General features: G+C 44.3%; 1 protein-coding gene across 1 annotated transcript; it reads left to right on the forward strand.

The window, feature by feature from the left end:
• Window positions 1-14810: 14810 nt before the first annotated feature.
• On the forward strand, window positions 14811-16433 carry LOC130712444 (uncharacterized). Its single transcript, XM_057562278.1, has one exon. It carries the CDS (start codon window positions 14811-14813, stop codon window positions 16431-16433), a length of 1623 nt encoding a protein of 540 aa, XP_057418261.1.
• The last annotated feature ends 4369 nt before the right edge of the window (window positions 16434-20802 follow it).

A 20802-nucleotide genomic window follows, 5' to 3' on the forward strand; every position in this document is an offset into this window, starting at 1 on the left:
AATCCCTGGTATTTCAAAACCCTAGAATCAACCGACAATGAAGACTTTTTCTATTCAGAGCTTCAAATGAAGATTCTACACGCGTACACCCATTTCTCTTGATGATTTCAATCTTTCTTCAGAAGGAAGTTTTCCATTCCGACATTTGATGCAAAAAGCAACTTATCGGGTAAAATAGTCTTATACCGATTATGCATTAGTCGCTAAAAATACAAGGAGACCTCATTTTAGTTTTGGAATTCTTTTGCCAAAACATATCTATTAATTCACGGAGAAAGAAGCCAGAAAAATCAGATTCGCGAAACTTTCATTTTACCGCGTTTTGCCAACCTCTATATATAGCCAAGAAATGAGAAAAAAATCACAAAACTCACCCAAAAACCCATTCAAGGCCGCGAGTTTGCATAGGAGAGGAGGAGGAGAGATTTTCTTCATTCCTTGCTTGATCGTCGATCAATCAGTTGCTGCTTCAAGGTTTCGAGGTATAGTCGCTAATCCTTACCTCTGATCGCTTTTTCCATAGCTTTTCTGTAGACTTTTATGAGCTGATAGTTTTGAGGTTTTTGCAAAACTATCCTGAATATTTCATTTCTGATTCTAAACCTCTTCCTTATGTGCCCAAGATCACTTCTGCCTGATTAGATTTTCCGTTATGCCGCCGGATTTCCGCCGGAATCAATTTTAGCCTTAAATACCCATTTTTGGAGTAAAGCTTCAACCTTTAGGCTGAAAACTATCGCCTTAGCTTAGTGCTAGTAGGGTTAGTTGTCATAAACGTCGTTAGTAACGTCCCTGTCAAATTTGCTTTTTGGGATTTCAGTTTTGAAATTCTAAGTTAAAAATCATGACCAAAATACCCCTGCGACAGTTTTTGATCCGATAATTTTTCCGAGTTCAGAATACCCTTAGTTACGGCTAATGATAGCATAGGAACCAAGTTTGATCGAAGAAAAATCGAGTCCTACAATTACCAAAAGTGGCCGAACCTATAGGGGAGGAGGAGGAAAATTTCCTTTTCCGAAAACTTGTCCTTTCGCGCTAGATTATCGTACCTCGGAGTATGTACTACTTTGGTAACCTTAGTGATGTATTGATAGCTTAGTTTCCGATAGATTCTGATAGTATTTCTGTGGTTTTGCTTTAAAGGTGATTTTGAGGAATTTCCAGCGGAGCAAGGCTTTGATTGTGAAGGAGCTTTAGGAGATAACCCTGGAGAATCTGCAGGTGAGGGCTACTCACTGAATCTCTAGTTAATGCTTAGGGTCGATGCTTTCGACATTGTTTACTGTTTATGCACTTGTTTGTGTTTGATTGGAAAAATGTTTTCTGAGGCTTCGGCTGACAATGTAGATGATTCATCTACTGAATGTTTTTGAGAGTTTTGAGAAAGTTTGATAGGACGAATGAGATTCGGGCCTTGTTATGGTTATAGTGGATCGAGACATTCTCGGGAAGTTATTTGGGATTAGGAGATCCTTAAACTCATAAGTTTTGCGATAAGACTAAAAGGATATTATTTTATAAGGAAAATTCATAAGACATTAAACAACCTCTAAATCTTCAAATAATGATATTAAACTCGAAAGGAAGCTTTGGAGGCAAATCTTAGTTTTGGAAAACGAGAAGTGTCGTCGGATCCAAGTGTTGAGGAGTTGAGAAGTATTGAGTATGTTGATGCTCTTGTGCTGTTGGAGCAGCTGTGTTGTTGGGCTATCCTGGGGATAAGTCCGGGAAATTGATAGTTTCCGAGTATGTTGATACTCCACTGAGGCGTGAGACCTTGTGGAAAGCGTGGATCTTCACTGAGGCGTGAGACCTCGTGAATAGCATGAAACTTCACTGAAGCGTGAGACTTCGTGCAAGTGTGTAAATTCACTGGGGCGTGAGACCCCGTGAAAGCATAAAACTTCACTGAAGCGTGAGACTTTGTGAATGGGTGAGACTCCACTGAAGCGTGAGACTTCGTGAGAGCATTGATGACTCGAAGAGTTATCGTGAGTGGTTGCACTCATTTTATGGTTATTGTATTTTGTCGCAGAATCGACTTTACCTTAGGGTAAGCTTTTAGGGACTTTAATTTACCTAGAACACGTGGCGACGTGTCGAGTGAGATTCGGAGACGTTGTTTGACTAATCATTCTACATTCATGCAACATTAATGAGGTATTAACACAGGACGTACTCTGGACCTCGTCGGTTTCCAAAATGGTCATAAGACCCGGAATGCCTTGTAAGAGCGTTTGTAGACGTCTCTTGTAGCAGACCGAAATGGCAGACCTACGGGTTTACTGCTGATCTGACTACGTGTGGTTGTTGGAGTAAGAGGCACGCGGGCCGAAATGGTCCCACTGTGGCGGGTGTTAGGGCTGATCCGTTTGATGTCCATCCCTTTCCGGAATGCATGTGGTTAACTGGGTTAACCGTCATTTGCATATCATGCAACATGCATACTAATTTAGTTGTTGAGTGTGATTGGTAATTGTTAATCCTATTTGGAACATGCTATCTTTGACCAAAAAAAAAAAAAAAAGAACATGCTATCTGCTATTATTGCGTTTTATGTTATTGTGGAACATGCAACCCTAGGAATCATATCTCTAGCTATAAGCCTAAGCGGCTATCTATTATTTGTACCTATTGGGTTTATTATCTACAAAGTTCTTTAGAGTTGACCCTCGCGTCTTCTGTGTGTGTTTTGGCGGACAACGCCTTTTGTCAGATGTCCATTGCGGACTGGTTCACAATGGTCCACCCTTCGGGGGGGATCAGATATGAGATGATTGACCAGGATGACCCCGGTTCGTGGGTGGTAGACCCCGCTAGCCACCGCGCGACCTATTCCGGGAGGATCATGGAGGATAGGGTAGATAGGGGAGGACTCTTGGTAGAGGGAGTGCTGAGGAGGTGCTCTGTCAGCTTCAACTTGCCACCGGGTGTGCATTGCGGACCAGGAGCAGGAGCACCACCACCGCCACCGTCATCTTCAGAGGACGAGGATCCCTCAGAGGAGGAGCCAGTGGGAGTGCCTTCCGAAGAGTCTAGTGCACCCACCGCTGCGATCATTGATGATCATGGATCGGGCCCAAAGCCCGTTAGTCCAGCACCGGAGTGCATCGCTGTTGCGAGAGGGGGCGGGGTAGTGTTTGTAGACTTAGTTGTTCTGGATTCTGATTCAGACGACGATCATGCTGACACATAGTTTTGAGTGTTAGTGTGAGCTTCTCGAGTTAGGATTAGTGTAGGAGTAGAGTCTTAGCTCTGACAGTCATTGCTTCATTTGCTTCTTTGGGGGACAGGGTAGTTCCGCCTATAGCTTTTTGTGTGGTTTCCTTACGGGAATCACAGAGAGTTGGTTGGACTTAGGAGGTCTTGCTTTAGGCCGATGGGCCAGCTTATTCTCATTTTGAGGGATAGTGTTGCGAACACTTGACCTTTCTTTTGGTTTGTACCTTTTGCCTACGGGCGCTACTTTTCTTACTTCCCGTCACTAGAGGTTTACTCGTGATGTGGTTAGCTACTTACAGCGGGGGCTGTAATTATTATTGTATATTAGTTTCTGATTATCCTTCGCATTAGAGTTTTATTTCTTTCAGTCTTATTTATATTATCGACGAAAAAAAAATAATTCACGTTTTACCGCATTAAGTTTATTTGGTTACTAAAGTGACGCCACCGAAATCGGGGTGTTACATTGTGGTGAAAAATGTTTTCTGAGGCTTCGGCTGACAATGTAGATGATTCATCTACTGAATGTTTTTGAGAGTTTTGAGAAAGTTTGATAGGACGAATGAGATTCGGGCCTTGTTATGGTTATAGTGGATCGAGACATTCTCGGGAAGTTATTTGGGATTAGGAGATCCTTAAACTCATAAGTTTTGCGATAAGACTAAAATGATATTATTTTATAAGGAAAATTCATAAGACATTAAACAACCTCTAAATCTTCAAATAATGATATTAAACTCGAAAGGAAGCTTTGGAGGTAAATCTTTGTTTTGGAAAACGAGAAGTGTCGTCGGATCCAAGTGTTGAGGAGTTAAGAAGTATTGAGTATGTTGATGCTCTTGTGCTGTTGGAGCAGCTGTGTTGTTGGGCTATCCTGGGGATAAGTCCGGGAAATTGATAGTTTCCGAGTATGTTGATACTCCACTGAGGCGTGAGACCTTGTGGAAAGCGTGGATCTTCACTGAGGCGTGAGACCTCGTGAATAGCATGAAACTTCACTGAAGCGTGAGACTTCGTGCAAGTGTGTAAATTCACTGGGGCGTGAGACCCCGTGAAAGCATAAAACTTCACTGAAGCGTGAGACTTTGTGAATGGGTGAGACTCCACTGAAGCGTGAGACTTCGTGAGAGCATTGATGACTCGAAGAGTTATCGTGAGTGGTTGCACTCATTTTATGGTTATTGTATTTTGTCGAAGAATCGACTTTACCTTAGGGTAAGCTTTTACGGACTTTAATTTACCTAGAACACGTGGCGACGTGTCGAGTGAGATTCGGAGACGTTGTTTGACTAATCATTCTACATTCTTGCAACATTAATGAGGTATTAACACAGGACGTACTCTGGACCTCGTCGGTTTCCAAAATGGTCATAAGACCCGGAATGCCGTGTAAGAGCGTTTGTAGACGTCTCTTGTAGCAGACCGAAATGGCAGACCTACGGGTTTACTGCTGATCTGACTACGTGTGGTTGTTGAAGTAAGAGGCACGCGGGCCGAAATGGTCCCACTGTGGCTGGTGTTAGGGCTGATCCGTTTGATGTCCATCCCTTTCCGGAATGCATGTGGTTAACTGGGTTAACCGTCATTTGCATATCATGCAACATGCATACTAATTTAGTTGTTGAGTGTGATTGGTAATTGTTAATCCTATTTGGAACATGTTATCTGCTATTATTGCGTTTTATGTTATTGTGGAACATGCAACCCTAGGAATCATATCTCTAGCTATAAGCCTAAGCGGCTATCTATTATTTGTACCTATTGGGTTTATTATCTACATAGTTCTTTCGAGTTGACCCTCGCGTCTTCTGTGTGTGTTTTGGCGGACAACGCCTTTTGTAAGATGTCCATTGCGGACTGGTTCACAATGGTCCACCCTTCGGGGGGGATCAGATATGAGATGATTGACCAGGATGACCCCGGTTCGTGGGTGGTAGACCCCGCTAGCCACCGCGCGACCTATTCCGGGAGGATCATGGAGGATAGGGTAGATAGGGGTGGACTCTTGGTAGAGGGAGTGCTGAGGAGGTGCTTTGTCAGCTTCAACTTGCCACCGTGTGTGCATTGCGGACCAGGAGCAGGAGGACCACCACCGCCACCGTCATCTTCAGAGGACGAGGATCCCTCAGAGGAGGAGCCAGTGGGAGTGCCTTCGGCAGAGTCTAGTGCACCCACCGCTGCTATCAATGATGATCATGGATCGGGCCCAAAGCCCGTTAGTCCAGCACCAGAGTGCATCGCTGTTGCGAGAGGAGGCGGGGTAGTGTTTGTAGACTTAGTTGTTCTGGATTCTGATTCAGACGACGATCATGCTGACACATAGTTTTGAGTGTTAGTGTGAGCTTCTCGAGTTAGGATTAGTGTAGGAGTAGAGTCTTAGCTCTGACAGTCATTGCTTCATTTGCTTCTTTGGGGGACAGGGTAGTTCCGCCTATAGCTTTTTGTGTGGTTTCCTTACGGGAATCACAGAGAGTTGGTTGGACTTAAGAGGTCTTATTTTCAGGCCATTGGGTCAGCTTATTCTCAGTTTTGAGGGATAGTGTTGCGGACACTTACCTTTATATTTGGTTTGTATATATTGCCTACGGGCGCTACTCTTCTATTACCGTCACTGGAGGTTTACTCGTGACGAGGTTGCTACTTACAACGGGGGCTGTTGTATATATATAGTATATTAGTTCTGTTGATTTCGCATTTGGGTTCTATTTAATTCAGTCTTGTCTTTATTATTATCAAAAAAAAAAAAATATTCACGTTTTTCCGCATTAAGTTTATTTTTGGTTACTAAAGTGACGCCACCGAAATCGGGGTGTTACATTGTGGTATCAGAGCACGGTCGAGTCTTTCGGGAGTTGTTGGGGAATAGGTCTTCTGTGCTAGGTTGTGTGACTCTGCAAAGAGTGAAAATTGATTGTCTGCAAGCGATTTTTCGCTTAGAATTGATTGAAGTTATTGCTTACTCATATTGTATAGTGATGCTAGATGCTATCTTATGATGAGTACTGACTGTTTGCTTCCTTTAACAGAACATGGTGAATACCAATCAGTTAGCTGAGATGATGGCCACTATGGCCCAAGCGGTAACAGCGCAGGAAAACGATAATGCCATGAGGCGTGCTGCTGAAGAAGCACGTGAACAACATCAGTGCCAGAGGGAAGTAACTCTGGACCAGAACAAAGGTCTCAATGATTTCAGGAGGCAAAACCCACCAAAGTTCTCTGGTGGTACTGACCCAGGCGCAGCGGATCTCTAGATCCAGGAAATCGAGAAGATATTCGGCGTTCTGCAGACTGTTGAGGGTGCCAAGGTGGGCATGGCGACTTATCTTCTGCTAGGAGATGCTGAGTACTGGTGGAAGGGCACCAGGGGAATCATGGAAGCCAACCATGAAGAGATTAACTGGAACTCGTTCCGAACCGCATTCTTGGAAAAGTATTTTCCAACAAGTGCCCGGGATGAGAGGGAGGCGCAGTTTCTGACACTCCGTCAGGGAGGTATGTCTGTACCGGAATTCGCTTCGAAGCTGGAGTCTTTAGCGAAGCATTTCCAATTCTTTAATGATCACGTGGATGAGCGCTACATGTGCAAGCGCTTCGTTAATGGACTGAGGCCGGATATTGAGGACTCAGTGAGGCCACTGGGAATCATGCGATTCCAATCGTTGGTGGAGAAAGCCACAGAAGTGGAACTGATGAAGAACCGGAGGCTAAACCGGACTGGAACTGGAGGGCCGATGAGATCGGGCTCTCAGAATATTCAGAACAGGGGGAGGTTTCAAAACAGGAGGCCGTATCAGCGTCCTGCTGGTAGAGGGTTTGCGTCAGGATCTTACAGGCCCATGGTGGGTGCTGTTGGTGGTTCTGGGGGTCAGACTCAGAACAGGGAGCTGACGTGCTTCAAGTGTGGGAAGCCGGGGCACTTTGCTCGTGCTTGTTCCGACACGAGACCTCAATGTTTCAACTGTAACAAGTTGGGGCATACTGCTGCTCAGTGCAGGGCACCAAAGACGGAACCAACCGTCAACACTGCTCAAGGAAAGCGTCCTGCTGCAAAGGCGAGAGTCTACACCATGGATGGCGAAGATGCTGAGGGGGTCGATGGACTGATTAGAGGCGACTGCGAGATTGACGGTAATCTCCTATCCGTACTTTTCGATTCCGGTGCAACACATTCTTTTATCTCTAGAGAGTGTGCAATCAGATTAAAGCTTCGACCTTATAGTTACTACTCCTGCCAAGACTCTACTTGCTAATACTGCATGTATGTACTGTCTGATAACCTATAACAATAGAGTATACCATGCTAACCTAGTATGCCTAGCCCTTAAGAACCTAGATATTATCCTAGGAATGGATTGGTTGTCCCGCTATCATTGTCTTTTGGACTGCAACCGAAAGAGAGTGGTATTTCCTGATTCGGATCTTTCCAAGTATCTATCTGCTAATCACATTAGCGTCTCTTTGAACGAGGGATCTCAAGAGTATTCCGTTCTGCTGAGTTTGGAGAGTAAAGGGAATCCGGAAGTTGATAGTATTCCAGTGGTGAAGGAATTCACGGATGTTTTTCCTGGCGATGTACTTGGACTGCCGCCCGTACGCGACATTGAGTTTGTTATAGACATCGTATCGGGAACAGGGCCGATTTCGATTGCACCATATCGTATGGCACCTGCGGAGCTAGTGGAATTGAAGTCCCAACTAGAAGATCTTTTGTCGAAGGGATTTATTCGACCAAGTGTTTCACCTTGGGGAGCGCCAGTCTTATTGGTGAAGAAGAAGGACGGAAAATCAAGATTATGTGTCGACTACCGACAACTGAACAAAGTAACCGTCAAGAATAGGTATCCGTTACCTAGAATTGATGATTTGATGGATCAACTGCGAGGAGCTGCAATATTCTCGAAGATCGACCTGAAGTCGGGTTATCATCAAATCAGAGTCAATACCGAGGATATCCAGAAGACGGCATTCAGAACCCGTTATGGACACTACGAGTACTTAGTGATGCCACTTGGGGTGACAAATGCACCGGCAATATTCATGGCTTACATGAATATGACCTTCCATACATTCCTGGATCGATTCGTCGTGGTGTTTATCGACGATATTCTGATCTACTCAAAGAATGTTGAGGACCATGAGGAGCACTTGCGACAAGTTTTACAAGTGCTGAGGGAGAAGGAGTTGTACGCCAATCCTTCTAAGTGCGAATTTTGGCTCGAAGAGGTAAAATTCTTAGGCCATGTGATCTCTAAGGAGGGTATAGCTGTGGACCCAGCAAAGGTAGAGACCGTATTGTCATGGGAACGGCCAAAGACAGTGACTGAGATCAGAAGTTTTGTCGGTTTGGCGGGATACTATCGTCGCTTTATCGAGAATTTCGCGAAGATTGTTGGACCGTTGACTCAACTTACGAGGAAGGACCAGCCTTTTGCATGGACTGAAGCGTGCGAAACTAGTTTTCAGACGATGAAGGAACGTTTGACGACGTCACCTGTACTCGTCTTACCGCAACCAGAGGAACCTTATGAGGTTTATTGTGATGCTTCGCATCAAGGCTTGGGATGTGTGCTGATGCAACATCGGAAGGTGGTTGCTTATGCATCAAGACAACTGAAGGTGCATGAGAAGAATTATCCAACTCATGACTTGGAACTAGCTGCAATCGTATTTGCACTGAAGATTTTGAGACATCACTTATATGGATGCAATTTCACCATATTCAGTGATCATAAGAGCTTGAAGTATTTATTTGAGCAGAAGGAGCTGAACATGAGACAGCGTCGGTGGATGGAATTTCTCAAAGATTACGAGTTCACCCTGCAATATCATCCTGGAAAGGCGAACGTTGTTGCTGATGCCTTGAGCAGGAAGATGCATATCTCGTCGATGATGGTGAAAGAGCTGCAACTGCTGGAACAATTCCGAGACTTAAGCTTAGATGTGAGATTGTCCGAAGGAGAGCTGAAGTTCGGAATGATCAGGATTGCCAATGGATTGATGGAAGAAATCCGAGACCAACAGTTACAAGATGAGTTTCTGCTCGGGAAAAGGAATTTGGTAAGTCAAGGTAAAGACCCGGAATTCAAGGTAGGAAGTGACAATACCCTACGGTGTAAGGATAGGGTTTGTGTGCCTAACAACCCTGACTTGAGAAGATTGATTATGGATGAGGGTCACAAGAGCAAGTTAAGCATTCATCCTGGAATGAAAAAGATGTATCAGGACTTGAAGGTAAATTTCTGGTGGCCAGGAATGAAAATACAAGTGGCTGAGTATGTAGCTGCATGTCTGACATGTCAGAAGGCAAAGGTGGAACATCAGAAGTCTTCGGGTATGCTACAAAGTTTGGATGTACCAGAATGGAAGTGGGATAGCATATCGATGGATTTCGTCGTGGCTTTGCCAAGGACTCAGAAAGGATATGATTCTATTTGGGTAATCGTGGATCGATTGACAAAGTCGGCTCATTTCGTACCTGTGAGGACTACGTACAACGTGGAGAAACTATTCGAGATTTATATATCCGAGATTGTACGACTTCATGGAGTACCGACAAGTATTGTTTCCGATCGAGACCCGAAGTTTACATCACATTTTTGGGGAGCTCTTCAAGAGGCTTTGGGAACGAGGCTGAGACTAAGTTCTGCTTATCATCCGCAGACTGATGGACAGACTGAGAGGACAATCCAGTCATTGGAAGATTTACTACGCGCTTGTGTGTTAGACAACAAGGGCAGTTGGGATGCCTTATTGCCATTGATTGAGTTCACATACAACAACAGTTTTTATACGAGCATTGGTATGGCACCGTATGAGGCTTTGTATGGCCGCAAGTGTAGAACACCTCTATGCTGGTATCAAAATGGAGAAAATCTGTTAGTAGGACCGGAACTTCTGCAACAGACGACTGAGAAGATCAAGCAGATCAGAGAGAAGATGAAGACTTCTCCGAGTAGACAGAAGAGTTATGCAGATCAAAGACGTAGATCTCTGGAATTCGAAGAGGGGGATCATGTATTTCTGCGAGTGACTCAGACTACGGGAGTTGGTCGAGCAATCAAATCAAAGAAGCTTACGCCGAAGTTCATTGGACCTTATCAGATCACTCGTCGAATTGGACCAGTCGCTTACCATATTGCACTACCTCCATTTCTATCGAACATTCATGACGTATTCCACGTGTCACAACTGAGGAAGTATATTGCGGATCCGACACATGTTATCGAGCTGGATGACATTGAGTTGAAGGATGATCTGTCTTTCGAGGCACCGCCAATTAGCATTGGTGACACCAGGATAAAACAGTTGAGAGGAAAAGAGATCGAGTTAGTGAAAGTCATTTGGAATAAAGACACCGGTGATGCGACATGGGAGCTGAAGGAGAAGATTCAAGAACAGTATCCAGAACTTTTTACGAACCCTTAAGTTTCGAGGTCGAAACTTTCTTTTTGGAGGGTAGTAATGTAAGGCCCAAGTTTTAAGCTTTTGTCAAGTGAATAAAATTCTTTTTCACGATTAGGGTTGATGTATCGTGAAGGGAAACCTGAACTAGAGTTTACCAAATGAAATAAATTTATGAAGGAGAAAGTTCAGGAAAAGTCAAAGGATTGTATCGAAGTCGATTTAAGTTATAGCACGATCGTTATACGCTGAAACTTAGGTCAGAAACCCTAGTATATAGCTAGTTTTCACTTTTAGGCACGATGGAAGTTAATTCCAAAAATCTTCAGAGAAATGTTAGAACTTCTCTTTTTCCATATATCAAAATCGTTTCGAGGCGAAACTCTAGGATCTACGAACGTCCGATTCCAATCATCGGAAGTTTGCCGAAACCGAATCCCTGGTATTTCAAAACCCTAGAATCAACCGACAATGAAGAATTTTTCTATTCAGAGCTTCAAATGAAGATTCTACACGCGTACACCCATTTCTCTTGATGATTTCAATCTTTCTTCAGAAGGAAGTTTTCCATTCCGACATTCGATGCAAAAAGCAACTTATCGGGTAAAATAGTCTTATACCGATTATGCATTAGTCGCTAAAAATACAAGGAAACCTCATTTTAGTTTTGGAATTCTTTTGCCAAAACATATCTATTAATTCACGGAGAATGAAGCCAGAAAAATCAGATTCGCGAAACTTTCATTTTACCGCGTTTTGCCAACCTCTATATATAGCCAAGAAATGAGAAAAAAATCACAAAACTCACCCAAAAACCCATTCAAGGCCGCGAGTTTGCATAGGAGAGGAGGAGGAGAGATTTTCTTCATTCCTTGCTTGATCGTCGATCAATCAGTTGCTGCTTCAAGGTTTCGAGGTATAGTCGCTAATCCTTACCTCTGATCGCTTTTTCCATAGCTTTTCTGTAGACTTTTATGAGCTGATAGTTTTGAGGTTTTTGCAAAACTATCCTGAATATTTCATTTCTGATTCTAAACCTCTTCCTTATGTGCCCAAGATCACTTCTGCCTGATTAGATTTTCCGTTATGCCGCCGGATTTCCGCCGGAATCAATTTTAGCCTTAAATACCCATTTTTGGAGTAAAGCTTCAACCTTTAGGCTGAAAACTATCGCCTTAGCTTAGTGCTAGTAGGATTAGTTGTCATAAACGTCGTTAGTAACGTCCCTGTCAAATTTGCTTTTTGGGATTTCAGTTTTGAAATTCTAAGTTAAAAATCATGACCAAAATACCCCTGCGACAGTTTTTGATCCGATAATTTTTCCGAGTTCAGAATACCCTTAGTTACGGCTAATGATAGCATAGGAACCAAGTTTGATCGAAGAAAAATCGAGTCCTACAATTACCAAAAGTGGCCGAACCTATAGGGGAGGAGGAGGAAAATTTCCTTTTCCGAAAACTTGTCCTTTCGCGCTAGATTATCGTACCTCGGAGTATGTACTACTTCGTGTAACCTTAGTGATGTATTGATAGCTTAGTTTCCGATAGATTCTGATAGTATTTCTGTGGTTTTGCTCTAAAGGTGATTTTGAGGAATTTCCAGCGGAGCAAGGCTTTGATTGTGAAGGAGCTTTAGGAGATAACCCTGGAGAATCTGCAGGTGAGGGCTACTCACTGAATCTCTAGTTAATGCTTAGGGTCGATGCTTTCGACATTGTTTACTGTTTATGCACTTGTTTGTGTTTGATTGGAAAAATGTTTTCTGAGGCTTCGGCTGACAATGTAGATGATTCATCTACTGAATGTTTTTGAGAGTTTTGAGAAAGTTTGATAGGACGAATGAGATTCGGGCCTTGTTATGGTTATAGTGGATCGAGACATTCTCGGGAAGTTATTTGGGATTAGGAGATCCTTAAACTCATAAGTTTTGCGATAAGACTAAAAGGATATTATTTTATAAGGAAAATTCATAAGACATTAAACAACCTCTAAATCTTCAAATAATGATATTAAACTCGAAAGGAAGCTTTGGAGGCAAATCTTAGTTTTGGAAAACGAGAAGTGTCGTCGGATCCAAGTGTTGAGGAGTTGAGAAGTATTGAGTATGTTGATGCTCTTGTGCTGTTGGAGCAGCTGTGTTGTCGGGCTATCCTGGGAATAAGTCCGGGAAATTGATAGTTTCCGAGTATGTTGATACTCCACTGAGGCGTGAGACCTTGTGGAAAGCGTGGATCTTCACTGAGGCGTGAGACCTCGTGAATAGCATGAAACTTCACTAAAGCGTGAGACTTCGTGCAAGTGTGTAAATTCACTAGGGCGTGAGACCCCGTGAAAGCATAAAACTTCACTGAAGCGTGAGACTTTGTGAATGGGTGAGACTCCACTGAAGCGTGAGACTTCGTGAGAGCATTGATGACTCGAAGAGTTATCGTGAGTGGTTGCACACATTTTATGGTTATTGTATTTTGTCGCAGAATCGACTTTACCTTAGGGTAAGCTTTTAGGGACTTTAATTTACCTAGAACACGTGGCGACGTGTCGAGTGAGATTCGGAGACGTTGTTTGACTAATCATTCTACATTCTTGCAACATTAATGAGGTATTAACACAGGACGTACTCTGGACCTCGTCGGTTTCCAAAATGGTCATAAGACCCGGAATGCCGTGTAAGAGCGTTTGTAGACGTCTCTTGTAGCAGACCGAAATGGCAGACCTACTGGTTTAATGCTGATCAGACTACGTGTGATTGTTGGAGTAAGAGGCACGCGGGCCGAAATGGTCCCACTGTGGCTGGTGTTAGGGCTGATCCGTTTGATGTCCATCCCTTTCCGGAATGCATGTGGTTAACTGGGTTAACCGTCATTTGCATATCATGCAACATGCATACTAATTTAGTTGTTGAGTGTGATTGGTAATTGTTAATCCTATTTGGAACATGCTATCTGCTATTATTGCGTTTTATGTTATTGTGGAACATGCAACCCTAGGAATCATATCTCTAGCTATAAGCCTAAGCGGCTATCTATTATTTGTACCTATTGGGTTTATTATCTACATAGTTCTTTAGAGTTGACCCTCGCGTCTTCTGTGTGTGTTTTGGCGGACAACGCCTTTTGTCAGATGTCCATTGCGGACTGGTTCACAATGGTCCACCCTTCGGGGGGGATCAGATATGAGATGATTGACCAGGATGACCCCGGTTCGTGGGTGGTAGACCCCGCTAGCCACCGCGCGACCTATTCCGGGAGGATCATGGAGGATTGGGTAGATAGGGGAGGACTCTTGGTAGAGGGAGTGCTGAGGAGGTGCTCTGTCAGCTTCAACTTGCCACCGGGTGTGCATTGCGGACCAGGAGCAGGAGGACCACCACCGCCACCGTCATCTTCAGAGGACGAGGATCCCTCAGAGGAGGAGCCAGTGGGAGTGCCTTCGGCAGAGTCTAGTGCACCCACCCCTGCGATCATTGATGATCATGGATCGGGCCCAAAGCCCGTTAGTCCATCACCGGAGTGCATCGCTGTTGCGAGAGGGGGCAGGGTAGTGTTTGTAGACTTAGTTGTTTTGGATTCTGATTCAGACGACGATCATGCTGACACATAGTTTTGAGTGTTAGTGTGAGCTTCTCGAGTTAGGATTAGTGTAGGAGTAGAGTCTTAGCTCTGACAGTCATTGCTTCATTTGCTTCTTTGGGGGACAGGGTAGTTCCGCCTATAGCTTTTTGTGTGGTTTCCTTATGGGAATCACAGAGAGTTGGTTGGACTTAGGAGGTCTTATTTTCAGGTCATTGGGTCAGCTTATTCTTAGTTTTGAGGGATAGTGTTGCGGACAGTTACCTTTATATTTGGTTTGTATATATTGCCTACGGGCGCTACTCTTCTATTACCGTCACTGGAGGTTTACTCGTGACGAGGTTGCTACTTACAGCGGGGGCTGTTGTATATATATAGTATATTAGTTCTGTTGATTTCGCATTTGGGTTCTTTTTAATTCAGTCTTGTCTTTATTATTATCAAAAAAAAAAATATTCACGTTTTTCCGCATTAAGTTTATTTTTGGTTACTAAAGTGACGCCACCGAAATCGGGGTGTTACAGCATGTTTAAAAAAGAATGCAAGTTTTCAGTGGACAGGGGCGTGCGAGGATGCCTTCCAGCAGCTTAAGGAGTTACTGGCTTCACCACCTATGCTAGCTAAGCCAACGCCCGGGATTCCTTTAATTCTTTACTTGGCGGTCACTGAGGCGGCGGTAAGCACGGTTTTGCTTAAAGAAGAAAAGAAGCAGCATAAAATCATATACTTTGTTAGTCACACGCTGCAAGGGGCAGAAGCGCGGTACCAGAAAATAGAAAAGGCGGCTCTAGCAATACTAAAGACGGCCAGGCGACTTCGGCCATACTTTCAGAGTTTCCAAATAAAGGTCAAGACAGACATTCCCTTGAGGCAAGTTTTGCAAAAGCCTGATTTATCAGGGCGATTGGTGAGTTGGTCGGTCGAACTGTCGGAATATGACATTAGCTATGAACCAAGAGGACAAGTCACGATTCAGAGTCTGATTGACTTTGTAGCAGAGTTAACACCCACAGAAGGTGATAAAGAAAATGCAGAATGGGTACTTTCGGTGGATGGCTCGTCCAATGAATCAGGAAGTGGTGCAGGCGTGTCGATCGAAAGTCCGGACAAAATGCTGATTGAACAATCACTTAAGTTTGGATTCAGGGCGAGCAACAATCGGTACGAATATGAAGCATTAATAGCCGGTTTGAGACTCGCCATTGAATTGGGAGTGCAAAAACTGTATATAAAGGGCGACTCTCAATTGGTAGTAAAGCAAGTGCGTGGTGAATACCAAGTGAAGGACCCACAATTGTCCAAATACCTAGAAATTGTTCAAAGGCTTATGCAGGCGATTGGACATGTAAGGATCGAGCACATACCAAGAAGTGAAAACGAGCGTGCGGATGCATTGGCTAAGCTAGCCAGCACTGGGCGACTCGGAAACTACCAAACTGTAATACAAGAAGTTTTGCCCCATCCAAGTACAGACATGGTAGAGTTCAAAGTGGCGAAGGCTATAGGAAATGGAGAACCATCTTGGATGGATCCAATCATTGAATTCTTAAGTCAACAACCGCAAGATGAAAGCAAAAACACCAAGGAAAGAAGGCGCGAGGCTAGCTTTTATAATTTTGTTGGTGGACAGTTGTATAGGCGGGGAATTATGTCTCCAATGCTTAAATGCGTGGATACCGCCAAATCTCAAGAAATAATGGCTGAGGTTCATGAGGGAGTATGCTCAAGCCACATTGGGGGGCGGTCTTTGGCCGTAAAAGTTCTTAGGGTGGGCTTCTATCGGCCAACCATCAAGAAAGATTGCATGGAGTACGTGAAAAAGTGTTCAAAGTGTCAAGTCTTTGCTGATATACACAGGGCACCACCAGAGCAACTCACAACGATGACCGCCCCGTGGCCCTTCGCCATGTGGGGAACGGATATTTTGGGACCCTTTCCAAGGGCAAAGGCTCAAATGAAGTTCATCGTGGTAGCAGTGGATTATTTCACCAAGTGGATAGAAGCCGAGGCACTCGCCACAATCACGGCTGCCAAGGTGCGAAACTTCTTGTGGAGGCGTGTTGTGTGCCGTTTTGGAGTCCCAATGGCATTAGTTATGGATAATGGCACTCAATTTACCAGCGCACTAACAAGGGACTTCTGTGCTGACCTTGGGATTGACATGCGGTTCACTTCGGTTGAACACCCTCAGACGAACGGCCAGGCTGAGGCGGCAAACAAGGTCATATTAAACTGATTGAAGAAGAAGCTTGATGAGGCGAAAGGATGGTGGGCAGAGGAGTTGCCCGGTGTTTTGTGGGCGTACAATACCACGGTCCAAACCAGCACTGGAGAAACGCCGTATAGGCTAACCTATGGTTCAGACGCCATCACAAACTTGATCATGCTCCCAGAATTGCAAAGGGAGGCACACTTGCGTAATGAAGCTGGAAAGATAAGGGTCGCCCGAAAGTACGCAACAAAGGTCATCCCTCGAAAAATGAAGGCGAGAGACTTGGTGTTGCGTGAACGGACGCTGACTTCAGGAAAGAACAAGTTGACACCCAATTGGGAAGGCCCTTTTAGGGTTAAAGCTGAAGTGGGCGCGGGGGCGTACAAGCTGGAACAGTTGGATGGCGGGGCAGTGCGCCGCACGTGGAACGCCTCTAGTTTAAGGCAATACTATAGTTAAGAAGAAGAAAGTCGCACTCTTTTTTCCTTGAAAAAGGTTTTTAATGAGGCGACCAATGAAAAGAATGGGGGAAACTCTCATGTACGGGTCTATAAACCCTAAGTTTTATTAACAGCAATGAAAAATTTTTTACAGTTTGATGTTTGTCACAACTGACGAGATCTAACTCATAAACTTTGCTAAACAAATTTCCTATGGCGATGACCCAACATGACAAAAAACTTTCGCAATAAGAAAGTGTCATCACTGAGCAAACATAGCCTTGGAAATTCTAGTGGCCACTAGAAACCAAGCCTCGTCCGTAAAACGACTAAGGCCAGTAAAATGCGCCTAAGCCTTGGTTATCATACCAAGCTGAAAAACCTCGCCAAAAGGCGAGTAAAGTCTCAGCAAAACACGCTATAACGAAATTAAAATGATTGAGTAAAACATGATTGAAAATAAAAAGGGAACAAGCACCCAAATGTCATACGTCATTACAAAACAAAGGGCGGAGCCCGAAATCCAAATAGAAGCAACAAAAAGTTAAGTTACAAATATGGAAAATATCCTTAATATCGTATGCTTGGTTATTTGCGTTGGTTTCACTTGCAGCAATCTTCTTAGCATCCTCGCCCTCGCCCTGAGTTGTTTCACTTGCAGCAATCTTCTCCGCATCCTCGCCCTCTTCCTCATCGTCGGACTCTTGCATAAAAGGAAGGCTGCGCACTTTAGGATCGGGATCGCCTACAACTTTGCCATCCACGATCTTCTTCATGAAACCAAACATAGAAAAATCAAGTTTCGGATAAAGAATCCGAAGTTGCTCTTTGGCGCTGAGATGACCTAAAACATATTGGCGAGAACTCTTCACTAAAAGTGTCTCGTTAGTTTTATGCAACTCAGCCTTCAGCCTATTAATTTCTTCTTCAGCAGTGTTAAGTTTGGTTTCAAGGATCCCCTTGGCAGCCCTCTCCTTGGCAAGATCCTCAGTCGCCCCCTGAAGCTGACGGCGGACGCCGACCAAAGCATCTTCAGTTTGCTTTTTGGCAGAATCAGCGCGCTTGGCGGCGGTGTCCGACTCAGTTTTCAATTGAGCATATGCCACCTTAGCATCTTCAAATTTTTGCTGGGCGCGGGCCTTATCAGATTCGATATTCTTCAAATGAGGAAGAAAACCGGCGGCACAGCTGGCAGCGGCGAGCGCTTGGTTTACTGCGAGAGTCACAGCGGTTCGAACACCCTTGGAGGCCACGTCATGCGGAATTTGAGTGTTAAAATTCCTCTCTATAAAGTTAAGGCCATTGAATTTGGGATCAAAGACGCTGTGAAGAGCGCCAGTATCGCTACCAGGTACTGCGTCCCGAGATTATTGAGGGGTAGGGCTGGCGGCAGCGATCAGGTTGGCAAAAGCGCCAGGAGTTTGAAGTGGGGGCGGGGGAATGTTGCTGGAAGACCTCCTGTCTTTTGAAGCCTTGGATAAGGCATCATTCAATGTTGGCTGCTTGGGGTCACTCTTGGAGGAACCGCCAGGTTTTTGGCGCTTGGGGTTGCGTTCATCAATCAAGGGTGACTTATTTTTCCTGTCACTCTTCAAGTCTTTCTTTTCATTCTTCCTTTGCCCCTTAGCAGCATCGACCTGACTGGCGATTAAGGCTTGCATGCTGTCAGCACTAACGCCGCCTTTGGCCTTGCCCATTTCAGCTGAAAACAGTAAAAAAAAAAAAAAAATTAGCAACGGGCGACCAAGGAAAGCTCATTACAAGGCATGCATAATGAATCCAGACTTCCAAAAAAATTGCGGAAGTTTCTCATCTTTGGCGGCCTGAAGAAGGTCAGAACAGGAAATTTGAGGGAGGGTAAGGATGTAAAAGGCGACCTGTTTCTCCTCTTTGTTCAGCGCCTCAAGCACGACAGTGATGTCCCGCCGAGGGTTCACGGTCCAGTGTAGAGGAAACAAGGGGCGGTCTTTTTGGTCAAGGATGAGGTTCGGAATGTCGGGCGAATGAACGATCTTAAAAAACTTTTTTTGCCAATGTTTGAAGTTACTCTTCAAGGGTTTGAAAATGGACATGTTAGGACGGGCCGATAAAGGAACAAAAGACACGCAAGAAAGTTTGGCGATGCTAGTTTTATAGAAAAAGAAAAATAAAGGGTAAGTGGGGACAACGTTTAGCTGCTCACACAACAATTCAAAACAACGAATGAAGCCCCAGGCGTTCGGTAGAAGCTGGCAGGGGGCGACATTTAGGAAAGTAAGCACATCACAAATAAAACTGGAAAAAGGAAGCTTCATGAAAAGCTCCGTAAAAATATACCCATAAAGATAGAACCAGGCGGGCTCTCTGTTGGCTCCATTAGGTTTAAGGGTTACGACTTCACTGTCATCGCAAAGGGCGACGTTCAAGGATAGGTCGTCATTATGGCCGGTTTCGGGGTTCACCCTGGTAAAACCTCGGGCGTTAAGGCGATTGTTATTCAGTGCTTGAACACTGTTCCAAACGGAACGGAGGAGACACTTGTCATCAATACACTTATCACTAGTGCGCCAACTTTCAGAAGTTGAGGGGTTATCGGTGGAAAGGTTAGAGGTTATAGAGGCCGTTCTTTCTTGGGCGGGTTCCGAGGAAGAGGGCGAGGTGTGGGACTCAGAATCAGATTCAACCGTAATAACCTTTTGGTTATTAAAAATTTTGTCATCATCAGAAACAGGATCAAGAGAAAGAGAAGAACAAGAGGGGTTTTTGGCAGACATTTTGGAGAAGCTTCAGAAAAGGGAGATGAATGGAAAAACAACAAGAAAAGTAAAGAGAAAAGAGAGAAACTGACCGAAGATAGGTGAGGTAATGGGAATGCAGCGAGCAATGGTGGTCGGAACACTGAAAGGTCACCGGAGTAGCAAGCGGCAGTCGAGTTCAGAGAACTTCAACAAATACAAGGGTTGAAAGTAAGGAAAAGTAAAAGAGTGAAAAATGAAGATTTGGGGTTTTATATAGGGAAGTCAAGTAAGGAGAGAGAAGGAAAGTGGAAAAGACGTGACCATTTTTAAACGTTTTCACAAATCGAGGCAATCCCTCGAATTCCGCGTGAAAAGACTGCGGCAGTTGAAGGCTAATGATGGCAATTTTTTGGTAACGGTGCAACGATAGAAGAAACGGCACGAGTCAAACAAGTTGGGCGACCTGGCGTGAATTTTATAAGACAAGCAGACTCCAAAAAGAAGTAGTCTCTTGTCTTGTGGGCTAGGTCAGATAAGGCGGGCTTACCGCGGGAAGGGCGGCAAGAACATTTCTATCTTGACTAAGACATTTCAGTTCCAGAAGAGATGGAGCTTCATGTCTTGTGGGCTTATGGGCCGGGCGGGTCATCATAAGTCTACTGACCTGCCCGGTAAGACCAGCAACGAGGTTATTAGGACGTAAACCCCAGCTTAAGGATGTGGGCCCGAGTTGTTTTGTCTTATCATATTGTATACATGCATTTGTCTTATTCAACATAGGGATTTGGGCCCTGTATGTAAGGCTCAAATCCATGAACATTCTAGATAAGGATAATTCCTACTATAAAGGATGTCCTCACCTTGTACTAGGGACCTTTTCAACCATTTATGAGATTATTTCCTTATTTACGTATTGTTTTCCTCTTCTAGCTCTGCTAGGGTTTTTCAAGGGTACTTTATTTCCATTGTCATACCTTAGGAAGGAACACATTCGTACCAGAGCAGCATCTTAGAATACATATATACAGAAAAAGTAAAATGAAAGTCAATGCCATATTATATTTGTATAGCTAGGGTTGTCCATCAGCCAAATACAATCGGTTTCGGGCCGCCATCGTTGGTTTCTTCGGGTGGAAATAACTAAAAACCTAGGCTCACCACTGTCTGTGTAAAGCGTCGGTTCGGTCATGTTGTTCCTTTGTTGTCATCAATTTTGTTAAAAACAACCTGATGTCC

Source organism: Lotus japonicus, chromosome 4 (genome assembly GCF_012489685.1).
Source record: "Lotus japonicus ecotype B-129 chromosome 4, LjGifu_v1.2".
NCBI lineage: Eukaryota > Viridiplantae > Streptophyta > Magnoliopsida > Fabales > Fabaceae > Lotus > Lotus japonicus.